We start from the raw sequence: 13,929 nt of genomic DNA, 5'->3' as shown, positions 1-13,929 counted from the left end.
TTTTTATTGGCATTTTTCATACTCTCCCAACTTTTTGGGAAATGGGTTTGTACTTTGACACTGTATTTGTCTGGGAATCTGTTTGGCTAATGTCATAATGAAGTCATAATTGGTCCAAATTAAGAATCATTGTAAAGACAAACCTCTATCAAGTAAAGCACTTGAGAAGGTGATGGTCCAAAGAATCGTGAGTCCAACGTGGGGCTAAGGCTGTTTTCTCCAAGTTTGGCGTGATCCAGACAGATGGCTCGCAGGTTTTCCACCGTGCTGTTATCTGCAAGGCAATGACAGTGAGTAATGAATAGGGAAGACAGATCAGTACAGAATCAGCCATTAATGAAGCATATAGAGCACCTGGAGGCATGAGCTTCATTAAAACACGAGCTCCATCCCGAAGGAGAGGCATGTTGAGATTACAGCCCAAATCCGCTACTTGCCAGAGGAAAGAGATGTAGCGCACGTGCAGCGACATTATCTAAGTCAATAAGAATCAAAATGTCAGAGGAACAGGAATTGACGAAGGCTACATCTGAAATTTGCTCAACACAAAAACATTACAGACATTTACAATGAGATGCTTTGTAAGGTCGAATAATTATGGTTTTATGTCCAGGTTGTTGAAACAAATTACTTTGAATATAAAAATAAATTGTCAAAACTAGGTGCAAGACTAGTAAATTAAGGCTGCGATGCACCATGTTAGTTTCCATGTTTGCTCAATTATTTGCATGAATTACATAATGCTCACCACGCCAGGAAGGCAGCTCTCCACTTCAGGGTTTGGCCCTTCACTGTAACGGTTGCTATGGTTCCCCGGGGAGCCGGTGGACGAGTCTGAGGAGCTGTCTGGACTGGAAGGCATATTGGCGCTGACCTGGGTGAGCTTGGCTGTGATGAGCTAAAAAAGAAAACGCAAGTATAAAATATAGCTGCAAGTCGCAATTAATGGGGTTCCAGCATTCAAGGCTTTTAAGTACATATGTAAAAAATATTAAGGATTATTATGACAGTCCGTTAGTACCTAAAACAAAGATAAACTGTGATAATTTTCAAAACCATCAGGTTGAAAACCAATAGATTCAAAGCATTTTTAACATTCCTGACTGTTATACCACCACATATTGTCCTGGCCAAGAGACAAATAGGTCCACCAATTTCATTCTGATCAGCCTGTTAACCTTGTCTAACAGCTGCCGAAAGATGACATGTTTTATTAAGATATGTGACTGTCCACATAAACCTTGATGGTACATTGGACAAAGAAACTGCATCTAAAATTTCAAGTCAATCAGACCAACGATTCCATAGTTAAGGCTATTTTAAGGTTTTCATTGTTATAGCACCACCAAGAGCCAGAGGTGCAATTTTTTTGTGTGTGACCTCAAATTAACCTTGCACATAAACATCCTGAATTTGGTGAAAATATCTCTTTCCATTCAAGAGTTATAACCATTTACATAACATTTTGCCATACCGTTGCGACAATGGATCGAAAGTTTAAACTTTTATAATTATTGATATTGGGACTCCTATTATTCTCCTCAGAGAATATTTCTGCACTGGTTTGATTCTGAATGGGAGAACAGCCCTGGAATAGTTCAAAAAAGTAGGTTTTGCAAAAAATGGCGGAATATTTTTCAAAACGCTTTTGCATTAGTTATAGCGTCCCCATTGGCCAATCAGGGCAAGTCCATGTGCCGAGTAGCAAGTAATAGTAGTAGCAAGTTTCATGTCTCTAGGCCTTACAATTTGGTCTCCACAATCTGTTGTAGTGGAGAATAATAATAATAAAACTTTGTGATTGAACCCCTAAAAATAACTTAAGTCATTAAACAATACTGCATTATTTTCCCAATACTCACATTGTCACAGATTAACTTTTCTGATAAAGCTAAACCATTGGTTATTGACACATTCAATGGCTTCTGTGTTTTTTACGCATTGCTATGCGTCAAAACGTGGCTATGTAAGAATAGCATTACAGCTTTGCTAACAAATCACATCAATATGAAACAAATAGCTGCAGATGTTTTGCTGCCATTTTTGACAATCTGTCCTGTTTTGGTAAATTACGACAAAGGTTATTTGTGTGAAAGCTCTAAATGAGGGAATTGGTAAAGAAAGCCAAGCAAATGCCTACAGTTTTGTCTTTGAGGTTTAGCTGCCCAATGAGCTTCCGGTCATCTGCTGGGTCTATGATTTCTCCCCCGATGAACAGCTCAATCTTGGTGTGCGTGCTGTTAGCCTTTATTCGGTTCAGAATGCAGCGTCGCACAGAACCGATCGTGTCGTTGGTGTGGGACCAAATATCCAGGTCATCAACTTGTCGGCCTTGGTTTGGGAAACGCACAACTAGCGTGATATGCTTTCCTCGGAATGCCCTTAAATGAAAGAAAAATACTGTCACAGATAGATGTACTAATATCCATTACTGCAATTGAATGAATAAAGTTTTGCAATGGAAATAGTTTGAACGAGTTCATTATTAATGACAGGGTTGAATGGGTATACCTAGACATGGGCAGGATGGTCCTCTCCTCATGGTAGTCACTGTCACACTCCGTTATATACTCTCTGAGCACAGTCAGTACTCTCACCATGCGGATGGCTTCCTGTCTGGCACAGTTAATGCTGTCTTTATCTCCGTCCAGCACACACAGAGTGTCATAGGAGGCTTTGAGCCGGTCAAAGCAAGACTGAATAAAATCCTCATGGATCTCTACCTGTAAACAGTCATATAACAAATCTTAAAAATAAACTGGAGTGTGCTTAAAAAAAAAAAAAAAAAAAAAAGAGCTACAAGAAGGGTAGAGAATCTAACATTTATTACAGCAAGAGATATGCATCTCCAATGGACCATTACCTGATTGGCTTGTAATTTTGGTCCGAGGTTTGTATAAATCTCTTTAAGCAAGTCAATTGCTCGGCTAGCAATATCATCACTTCCTTGGATCACAACCTGCCAGTAAAAGATGGGAAGGTGATAGGTTTGATCTCAGACAGACATCACTGCTTAAAGAATACAGCTAAATTTTATTTTGGGTTAATTTAGCTATTAGCATTTAAAACAACAAAACAAAAACACAGCAAAACTAAGCCTGTAAAGCTTGTGCTCCCATTTGCATCTGGGCTAAAATGTTTGATTAGTGCATAGTTTCACTCCACAGTGATACCACACATGCTTAGCACATTAAAATATTAAATCCCTGACTGGTCTGCCATAAAAAAATAAAAAATAAAACAAGTAGTTTAGGCCTGCTTTTGAGTAACTGTCTCTGTTCCAAAACCTAGTGAACTGACTTACAGTCTACTGCCTGCACAGGGAGCATCCTCACATTTAGAATGCTCTACAGAGCATCTTAGAGCTTATAGCAGTGCATTACAACATTGTCTTCTCAGCAAAGGATATACTGTACAGTACCATAGAATTAAGATAAAAATATATTTTGAAGCACCTATGATGCCTTAAAGTTATGCCCTGTTGGTAGCTCACTAGGTTTTGGAATACAGACAGTTTACAATCAAACAAACAAAATGTGAGAGGAAGGCTAGATAAATATTTACTCCATAAACTAAAAAAAATAAACCCAGCCATTTCGGTTCCCTACAGCTATAACAAATTACCCCATCCTCTGCAAGATAAAACTGGTTTGTTTATTATGTTGTTCTTTCATCCACATGTGCAGTGTGTGGTATCAGAGGCTTCATTTTTAGTTGATGTTGTTTCACAATGCACAGCCGCCGGTAGACAAAGCAATATGAATTTGGGTATTTGACTCCTATTCTGAGTCCCGATCGTTACCATGTTTTAGTACTTGTAACCTTGCTAGCAGCTCAGTCAAATAATTTTATTGTACTGACATATTTTCCAGGACATTTAGGTATTTTTCTAATTTTCCAAAACTGGAAAACTGCATTGCAAAATTCCAGGTTTTCCAAGACGCATGCGAACAAAATAAATACAATATAAATAATAAAACAATTTATAATGATAATTAAATAAAATACTGACAATAAATAAACCCTGACACATTAAGTTTAATCATACTAATTTGTTATCAGTTTGACACGAAGCATCATTCTTCATATGCCTAATTTTTTATTTGATTATTAATTAAAGCTGCACTATTTAAGATTTTTTGGTTAAAAATTAACAAATTGCCATTACTGATTGAGTACATAAACAATCAGTGTTAAAAACAATGTCCTTACCTTACCCTGATTCACTACAGTAAGCCTATAAAAGTATAACACAGGAAAGAAGTACCGGCTGTCTCATTTTCTGACTGGAGAAAATAACTACACTGTCCAACTCAGTTCAGTAACACTAATACAGTTCAAGACAGCATCGTAGCAATCTGCAAACTGTTTTGGCGAAGTTGTTTACCTGCTGTAATGCTTGGATATGTTTTCTGGTAGGGTTGTTAAACTTATATGGCTTGTCATGCTTTTATGAATTGAACATTGCTCGTGTGTTAACCGTTCACGATGTATCTATGTTGTCTGGGGAAGTTACTGTGACATGTTTACTAAAATTTAGGACTTCTGAAATTTACTTTTTGTAACTGTTATATTGCATATTATTTTCATGTTTAATAAAGTATATTATTGAATCCTCATTTTACATTTATAGTATAAAAATAGTAAAGTCTTCTATTGAAATCGTATCAGCCATATCATACGTTTAACCTCTTAAATTGAAAATGAAGTGCAATTGAGGCGGAGTCCCTTGTTCTCTATTTAAAGTTCTTGTTCCCTCTGAATATCTCCAAGTCATGATCACACACAGGCAATGTCAAGGTAAGCTCAAACTGGGAGATTCATCCGCCAGAAGAGCAGTGCCAAAACACGGCTGACGTAAATTGTTATTCCGCAAATTTCTTGCAATTGTACATTTTAACCACAGATGTCGCTAGAGAGCACAATGTTACGTAGTGCAGCATTAAACAACGTACAGTATTTTTGTCAGCAAAAACTAGGATATGGTATTACGAACAGGATAATCAGTTAAGTGTGACAGTGAGCAGAAAGCTTATATATAACCAGTTATGACAGAGCTCCTAATAAATCTTTAGGATAAATGATCGAAATTTGCCATTTAGATGACAAGAAAATCTGTAAATTTTATCAGCTGTAAAAATTCTGATCAGAGCATCCCTACACCAAACTGATGCCTTAAGCCAAAATGTATATGTTGGGCGCAGTTGGGTCATTCAATTAAACTGCAATTTCATTTGATACTGCTGGTGGCACAGATTGACACACTTCCCCTTTAAAATAATACATAAACAAAGGCCCCTTTTCCCATGTTATAAAGGGCTAGCGTAAATTAAGGCAAATGTATACTTGTGCAATGACAGAACAACTTAGTTATCTCAAAGACAGCGGCAGTTCTTGACCTAAAAATAGCAAATGTTCATACCAAAGGATGTCTGTCCAGCTTTGGTACTTGCCAATTTGTTGAACCACAACACAACATTACAAAATTGTTGAGGTGAAAAATAGACCAAAGATGAAGGCATTTCAGGCTCTCAATCTGTAAATATTACAAGCAGCTCATTAGAAACTCATTAAGATACAAAAGTGTTCTAATTGACTCTTACCCTCCACAGGTAATCCAGCCCTATCAGCTCCAAGTCATCCATCATGTACGCCCGCCGTTTTGCCACCAGTTTTCCCTCCCTGCAGTTGACTGCCTTGAAGAATCGTTCAAAGCACTTCATCCCGTTCTCCGTCAGCAGCGAGGGGTCAAGCTGCAGCACGTTGTTTTCAAAGAAGTCCTTGTTGATGTCAGGATCGAGGTCGGGCTCGTCTCCCATGAGTTTGGAGTACCATTTGAAGCAGGCCTCACGATCACACAAGAACACTGCATTCTCTGCCAGGCACTTCCAGATCTGCTTGGCCTGAGGCGCGCACAGCCAGAGCTGCCCATCTTTCAGTAAGAATCTGAAGGAGAAGGATCACTAGTCATTTAGAGAGTTTAATTTAATTGTTTAACATGAAGTGCATAACATAAACAATGTTTTAACTGGAGAGCGCACCAAAAAACCCCACCAAAGTCTGCTTTAAAGTTAGTACAGGGTTCAAACAGACTCCAGTGTGGTTGGCGATTGATTTGAATGCAATGCGGCTTAATTTGTGGAAGTAAACTGCTATTGATGCCGAATAATTTGGTTATTATAGTACAATAAGTTTCTCATTGCCGCTTACCTATAGAGAAATTGTCTTGTGTTTTTGTAGTAAAACCAAAGGGATGGGAACAAGAGTAAACAGTGAAGAGAACAACTGTTTACATTTTTGGCACATATTCCTGAGTAACTACCTAGATACAGCGGTAAATATCTGACACTAGTGCGCACTAATGATTCTCAAGTTGATGAAAACGAACCTACTGAAAATGTTTGAAGTCAAATAATGGAATATAAAAAGAAAAAGCTAGGTCAAGCAGAGGAGTGGAATCGAACTCTGCAATCGAACAAAGTGTGAACATAGTCAAAACTATGTTAATGACTCTGCAAATGTATAGGTAGGCTGTTTCTAAAGCATAAATACCTCAAGAAATTGAGCCGCTCCTGGACCTCCTGCACGTGACTATACCGACTTCCTGGCCGAACTGTTTGAGGATCAAAATCTGTGTGCTCTAATTAAATATTCACATAATAAAAATGAACATTAGCATTGTAGTCATAAAGCAAAACCAAAATATTTAATGATTCAATTTAACCTTGCCATCCACATGCTGTTAGGCTCACAAACCTTTTGAGAACTGCCTCATATTCTCCATGTATGCAGACAGATTCTCTGCTACAAGCGTGACCAGCGCATGGTTGTGCTGGAGCTGGTTGATTAGGTCGTGCCGATAAAAGACATGTGGGCTCCGTTGCGTTTGACTATAAACAATAAAAATAAATCATATATTGTGTATGTATAGTAAAACATACAGCTGAATTAACTTTTCAATTAATTGTTTTTAAATTGGTATGTCCTTTAAGTTCTTATGCTTCAAATTAATTGGTATTCTAGGTATAAGGAAACAAAAACATGTTTACTAATAACAGCCTTTTCCCTATATGAAAGCTTAAAGAGTATGTGCAATATCTTGACACCATCAAAGCAAAGACACAGAAAAATAATTAGCTTTTCTATAAAACTCATTGCATAAGGTGTTTGAAAATGTGAGTTAATCTTTCCAAAATTTAGTTTCTCCTAAGGAGCAAAGGATTATCATTTAAAGTCTCGTAAAGGAAGAGTGCACTAAAGTAAAAACATTTTTCCTATAAAATTATAAGATTAAAGAATTTGAAAAAGATAAATCCAGCACTCTTACTTTAAGAGGCCTCATACACATACCCATCTATAATCCATGGCCACTGATTGATGGTAATTTGATTAGATGGTGCAAAGTACACCTAGCAGATTTTCAAATGCTTTTGTAAATTATGACTAACAAAAACCCAATAGCATAAACTTAAGGTTTATAATCAGGTTAAAAATTAGTAATCATCATAATCATCATAATAATAATAATAATATTACCCAGAATTAGCTGTCCACTTACCCCTCTAAGCTCTTTAGTACGTTAATAGGTATTTTCTTTCTGAAAAACAACAGGGATGTGCACGACACATTTGCTACATTTCCTTTGCTCTTCTTTAAATGTGTTGATTGTGAATTGCATGTAAATATTTCTTGAGTATGGGCAAATAGGCACGACATTTTTTTTCCTCAATCCATTTTTGCGTATTACAACAATAATACAAGCATCAAAATGTTATTGATGGTTAAAGTTGAGTTGTTGCATTACCTTAAATTTTGGGGGGCTTCTCCAAAGAGGCTACAGATCTCCCGAATTTGCTTTAAGGCAGGAATCACCCATTTGTCATTAGTTCTTAATTCTTCTATGAATCGGTCGATCCACTGCATCTTCTGGGTATCCCTGTCCTAAAATATCACAAAAACACTAGTGAATTAAACGTCCTAAGCAGTTTAAATGAATACTTTACCCAAACGCGAGTTACTCAAATCTCATGTTATTCCGAACCCATAACGTTATGACATGTCACAAATATGCATACTGATGCCAATTAAATTTGAAAGCTACAGCAAAGTGGAAGATTTTCAGCAAATAAAATTTATTTTGTTCAGTTCCTCACACAAAGCTATTTTTTGGCTTCCGATGACTAGGAATCTAGTACACGAGTCATATTAGCTACCATTATTGTGCTTTTTTTGTGTCTTTTTTGGAGCTTGAATGACCCAGTCCCCATTCACTTTCATTGTATTAGAAAAACACAACCACGACATTCTGCAAATTAACTCAAATTCACACAGTTCTGGAATTACATTATGGCAAGTAAATTATGACATCTTTAGGTGAACTAACCCTTGTCAACAAGTCTGCCATAAGTACTACTACTACTACTACATGTTAAGGTTGATCGGGGTACCTGGGAGCAGCTATAGTCCAAAATCTTGATATGAGCGCTAAGGGCCTGGTCCATGATATCCACAGGAACATCATCACTATGGGCCAAATTCCACAGCAGATTGAGCACTTTGTGAGCCATCACACCATCCTTATCATCCTCTGCCAGTCGACGAATCAATTCCAATAACTTTTCTCTCTGCTTTTTACTTGCATTAGTCCAGCTCTCCTGTAAACCATAAAAAATTCCTTTTAGGACAGAGATTCTGTCATCCGTGGGGGTGCTAGTAGGCAGACATAGAAATGCTGAGTACAAATGAAACTTTTCTATAATGCATTTTTCTTTACATTAAAATAACTTTATGCATTAATCTTGGCAATAGCCAGTTCATTAGGAATAACCTTAAAGCAGTCGAAGAGATGGTCCAGTTGTTCAGGTGAGAAATCCCACGCCAGCTTTGCAAGGAGATCATGAACATTCTTGACAATAGCCTCATGTTTCCCAGCCTGTGGATACAAAAAACATTACAAATCACAAAACCTGCTAGAATAAATATTTATACCTCCCATTTTACTAAGATTAAAGCTGAAGCACTAGTAGGGCTGATAAAGAAAATGTAATGTACCAAATATAAAGTTTAAAGATGAATTAAAAATGTTTAAAGGTGTTCTCAGAAACTTTTTTCATGAAAAATGTAACTACTATAGACGTGAATTGTAATTTAGCAATATATGTAGGATATCATGACTACTCACATTAAAATTAAGACTCCAGTCACATCAGGTCACATGATGCCATGCGAGAAGCAGACATGTAAGCGACAGCTCTGTGCACTTTGATAATTTGTTTATTATTTTCAAGTCATAATCCGGTGAAATTCGATACACCCAGTGACACATTTACTCTTTGAGCTGAACGTGGCAAAGAAGTCAAAATCCTCGGGCTCTGGAGATATTAAAAAACACACGTGTTCAAGATGAGAACGCTGATGGGCCTGGAGAGCGGAGACTCGATTTGGATGGCTCGGCCGGAAAAATTCAGCGTCAACTGCCCAACATGTTTGTAATGCTGTCGAAGGTTGTTGCTGACTTGGGAGGATATAGCTGTAATACTTCGATCGATTACAGCGAAGGAAACAAAATTCTCTGAGTTGTTTACAAGAGTGGCAGATGTTGAGAAATGAATCGATTATCTGGAGTCATCAGTGAGGGAATTATTCACTAATCCACCCGTGACCGAAGTTGATTTGGAAAGCATTTTGGAAAAATTTTAAGATTTGGAAAAATTGCAGGAATAACATCCGAATTGTTGGCATTCCTGAGCATGAGGAGGGCAGCGATATGGTGAAATTCCTAGATGAGCTCTTCCAGAGTCTGCTTGACATAAAAGTCCATAAGCTGGAAATTGAGAGAGCTAACAGAGTACCAGCTCACAGATCTGCTGAGGAAAACATACCCCGATCAATTCTGGCCAAATTTCAGAGATCATTCCATAAAGATCTTGTGTTGTGCCAGGCAAGAAGCAAAAGAAAGCATTCTTGGAAGAATCACAAAAAAAATTTATTCCCAGACTTGGCAAATTTGATGAGAGAAACGCGATCAATTCAAAGAATGTAAGAAACTCTTACATCAACGGAAGACCACTTTTGCACTGATGTTTCTGGCCAAACTGAGAATAAGCACCAAGGACGGCTGCAAGGTATTTTTGTGCCCCAAAAATAACTGTCTTTAATAGAAACTATGGGTGAGTAACCATTTGGAGTTTCCTGTTAGTGGATTGACTCGCTGTACATACACTTGATTGTCGGAGTAAGCTGGGCGTCATTTCTTTTTGCGTTGGTTCAGCATGGCGGCTGGAGTTTGTTTTGTGGAATGACACTCCAAGGGACTTTTGCATTGACGGAAGATCGCCTTTACACTGAAGTTTTTGGCTAGATTGAGAATGGACACTATGGGTGACCACAAATATCTACATGCCCACACAAAGGATGTCTTTTATAAAGTTGACAGACTGATTAAGTCATGGTATATAATTTTTTTATGTGGCCTCTGAATGAATTTGACTCTTGAACATCCGAGGAACGGGGATACATTTTTTGTTTCTTTTTGTGCTGGAGCTGGTTTTGTTTAATAACACTGCTTTAGGACAGTAGTGAATGAATCTGTTCATTCCTTGTGCTTGTGCCTCCTGTTGGCTGGAGTTTGATTCACTCAAACTCCATAACACAAACAAAGTTTTTCACTTTAAACCTTGACATCTGCAGTTTCCTTAGGACTTGAAGCTTTGATTACACTCAAACAGCCAGCTCACTGAAAAGGTGTTTGTCCGAGGAAACTGAATGGCTTTATATCAGCTGGAATTTGTTTTGTGGAGGAACACACCTTTGAGACAGTTCTGTGAATTAATATTTGAATATTAAGTTTACTCTGCCTATTGGCTGGGTTTGTTTTACAAAGTATTTTCTGTTATGTAATTCTGCTTTACAATTTGAGAGGCAAAATTTAGCAATCTGACGGCAAAGTTGTCGCGGGGGTTTCTTCAAGAAACACATCTTTCTTCACAGGAAGCAGAAAAATGTTGGAAGATATGGGGTGGACATGTTTTCTGTAGTACTGGCTCAAGTAAGAGCAGGGGAGTCATTACAATGATAAGTAAGCATCTACCATTCAAATGTCTCAAACATATTAAAGATAAATTGGGAAGAGTCATTACTGTTTTAGCAGAAATTCAGAGGCAAAGTCTCTCGCTTTTTTATAGATCTTGAAGGGATGTTGCAAGCCGCTGGCACCCCTCATGATATAATATTGGGAGGAGACTTTAATCTTTTGATGGACTCAGTCCTTGATCATAGCCCCTAGAGCAATATTGAAGCTTCACATGATGTGTAAAAATCTTGATCTTACAGATATTTGGAGACTTTTGAACCCATCCGGTAGGGACTATAAAAAACAAATTCATTAGTCCACATGATTTATTATAGAAAATTTTTATATCCAAAGTCCCTCATTTCATCTTCTGCTGATTGCTCAATTGGAAACATGTTATTATCAGATCACACCCTGGTGAGTTTAGAGGTGTTGCAAAAAAAAAAATCATATAGTTGGCGCTTTAAAGTATCCCATTTGCAAAATCCTGAATTCCAACAAATGTTAAAGGCTGAAATCAATGTTTATATGGAGACCAATTGGTAATCAGTGTCCTCTGTGGGCGTGGCTTTGGAGGCACATAAGGCGGTTCTTAGGGGTCGGATCATACAGTATGCCTCATTCATCAAAAAATCCAAAGCAAGAGAACTTGGAGTTGGAAGGGAATATTAAAAGTGCCAAGGCAGATCTGAAGTACAGATATAATATTATTTTGTCGCAGGTGTAGTTTTGGTTATTCAGGGCAAGACAGTCAGATCGGTTTTAGATCTTATGCAACAGAACTGGCTCCACTTTTGTTAGAAGTTTATATGGAATTCTTAAATAATGGAAAGCTTCCACAAACCACGAAACAAGCACAGATAAGTCTGATTCTTAATAAGGACAAAGATCCAAGCAAGTGTTAGAGTTACAGTCCAACTTCCCTGATCCAGCTAGAGGTAAAAATAGTAAAATTTTGGCTAACCGATTAAATCATGACATCCCTTACAAATATAGATCAGTTGGGGTTTATTTGGGGCCGCATCTCTTCTGATAACATCGCTGCCATATTACTTGATGCTGAAAAGGCATTTGATATGGTAGAATGGGATTATCTTTTTAAGATTTGGGAAATATAAGGGTTCGGGAATACTTTCATTAGATGGATTAAGTAACTTTATAGACACCCAGTAGTGGTGGTACAAACAAATTGATTAATTTCAGATTATTTTACTCTGGATAGCGGCACCCCACTAGATCTATGCCTTGACTCCACATAATTATAAATTCATTTTCTAAGTTCTTAGGATACAGTCAATTGGTCTAAATCCAAAGCGTTGTATCTGACAGCGTACTGCCCAGAAACAGCTTTTCAGATGGGCGCCATCCAATGGCCCAAACAGGGCATTAAGTATTTGGGCATTTTTTCACAGCAAGTTTGTGCAATTTAGTTAGTTAATTTTGACCACTTAATAAAAAGTTTGAGCAATGTGGGCAGGTGGGCTTCATTAAATTTTTCTATGATTGGAAGGGTTAAATGTTATTAAAATGAATTGTATTCCAAAATTCAACAACCTGCTACAAACTCTCCCTGTAGATGTCCCCCTCTCTTATTTCAAGTAATTTAATAGCATTGCGAAGTCCTTAATTTGGAATGGTAAGAGTCCCAGATTACATTTCAATAAGTTACATAGGACGATTGACAAAGCTTGTTTAGGCCTAACCAATATTTTGTTTTATTATTATGTATTTGGCTCATTGGTCGCTTCCACCTGAGAGAGCCCCACCCTGGTTTTGCATTGAACAGGAAGTTCTTGCCTCTATTATGCCATTGCAAAGCCTTTCTATGAAAACTAACCGGATAAGTTAAGTGACACCCAGTTATCTCGCATTTACACATGGTATGGACAAAAGTGTCCAGTGTTTAATTAATTTAAATGTTGCCTCGAACATATGGCTGAAACCAAAATTATGTATTAATAAGTCCCCTTTCTGCTGGTCAGAGTGGATTGTGAGGGAGGTTAATATGCTCGGCGACCTATCTGAAGTGGAGAGTTGAGATCCTTTGAAAATATGATTCAACATTTTGGGATTCCCAGATCTCAGTTCTTTAGGTATTTACAGCAGAGCCAACTGCTCTGTACTAGGGCTGGGACGGTTACCGCATTACCGCGGTCACGTGAATCCAACCGCGGGTCTGAGCTTGTCACCGTCGTCACCGCAAAAAAACAAAAACAAAAAAAACATTGGCCTGCACATGTGTGCACGTTGTGTCTAATGACATGGATTCATTGTGTCTAATGACATGGATTCATTGATTCTAATGATATGGATTATGTCTAATGATATTAGCCTACATGGATTCAAGGTTTTCTAAACAAAACTTATCAAAATATGGAGCAAATCCGACCTTTCGTGAGTTGGGGAGCGCAATGTTCCATGACACATAATAACATTCCATTTGTATTAGAGATGCTGCGGATGGGCTATTATTATTTAATCCATAACCGCATCACAAAACTCATCTGTCCGCACCAACGTTTTTTGATAAATTTTCAAAACCGCATCCATGGCGCTGACTGTTTTAAGGTCTGAGCGATGCAAAGCGCTGCTGCCGCGAGGCTAGAAAGCTCTTGGCTGTTCTAGAAAGGAGACTGATCCAATGCAGCAAAGATATTTTAAAGGCTAAAGTCCCTAGTAGGCTATAGCCTATTGGCTACGTTGTATCCCCAGAATATCAGCAGTGAAGTCCGTTTCCGATTGAGCACAGGGATAAAAATAAATAAATAAATAAATAGTAGCATACATCGGCAAACCTGACTACTAGGCTACTGTAGCCTAAAATTTTATCATTTTGTTTTGAATTTTGTTTAAAATGC

General features: G+C 37.8%; 1 protein-coding gene across 10 annotated transcripts in view; it reads right to left on the bottom strand.

The window, feature by feature from the left end:
• LOC127654765 (probable ubiquitin carboxyl-terminal hydrolase FAF-X) overlaps window positions 1-13,929 on the bottom strand; it is a 52,775-nt gene that overhangs the window by 26,175 nt on the left and 12,671 nt on the right. For 7 of the 10 annotated variants that reach the window (XM_052142122.1, XM_052142124.1, XM_052142120.1 and 4 more), the window contains exons 11-23: window positions 8,828-8,932; window positions 8,448-8,654; window positions 7,805-7,941; window positions 7,559-7,597; window positions 6,757-6,890; window positions 6,553-6,640; window positions 5,604-5,946; window positions 2,864-2,959; window positions 2,512-2,723; window positions 2,141-2,381; window positions 749-898; window positions 355-475; window positions 144-274 (exon numbers count right to left, since the gene is read on the bottom strand). In XM_052142122.1, coding sequence (XP_051998082.1) covers window positions 144-274; window positions 355-475; window positions 749-898; window positions 2,141-2,381; window positions 2,512-2,723; window positions 2,864-2,959; window positions 5,604-5,946; window positions 6,553-6,640; window positions 6,757-6,890; window positions 7,559-7,597; window positions 7,805-7,941; window positions 8,448-8,654; window positions 8,828-8,932 — 2,004 coding nt within the window. The remainder of the gene's footprint in view (window positions 1-143; window positions 275-354; window positions 476-748; window positions 899-2,140; window positions 2,382-2,511; window positions 2,724-2,863; window positions 2,960-5,603; window positions 5,947-6,552; window positions 6,641-6,756; window positions 6,891-7,558; window positions 7,598-7,804; window positions 7,942-8,447; window positions 8,655-8,827; window positions 8,933-13,929) is intronic. The other 3 variants (XM_052142127.1, XM_052142126.1, XM_052142121.1) reach the window with 1 other exon arrangement.

This window comes from Xyrauchen texanus, chromosome 14 (assembly GCF_025860055.1).
Source record: "Xyrauchen texanus isolate HMW12.3.18 chromosome 14, RBS_HiC_50CHRs, whole genome shotgun sequence".
NCBI lineage: Eukaryota > Metazoa > Chordata > Actinopteri > Cypriniformes > Catostomidae > Xyrauchen > Xyrauchen texanus.
This window is presented reverse-complemented; position numbering and strand designations above follow the sequence as displayed.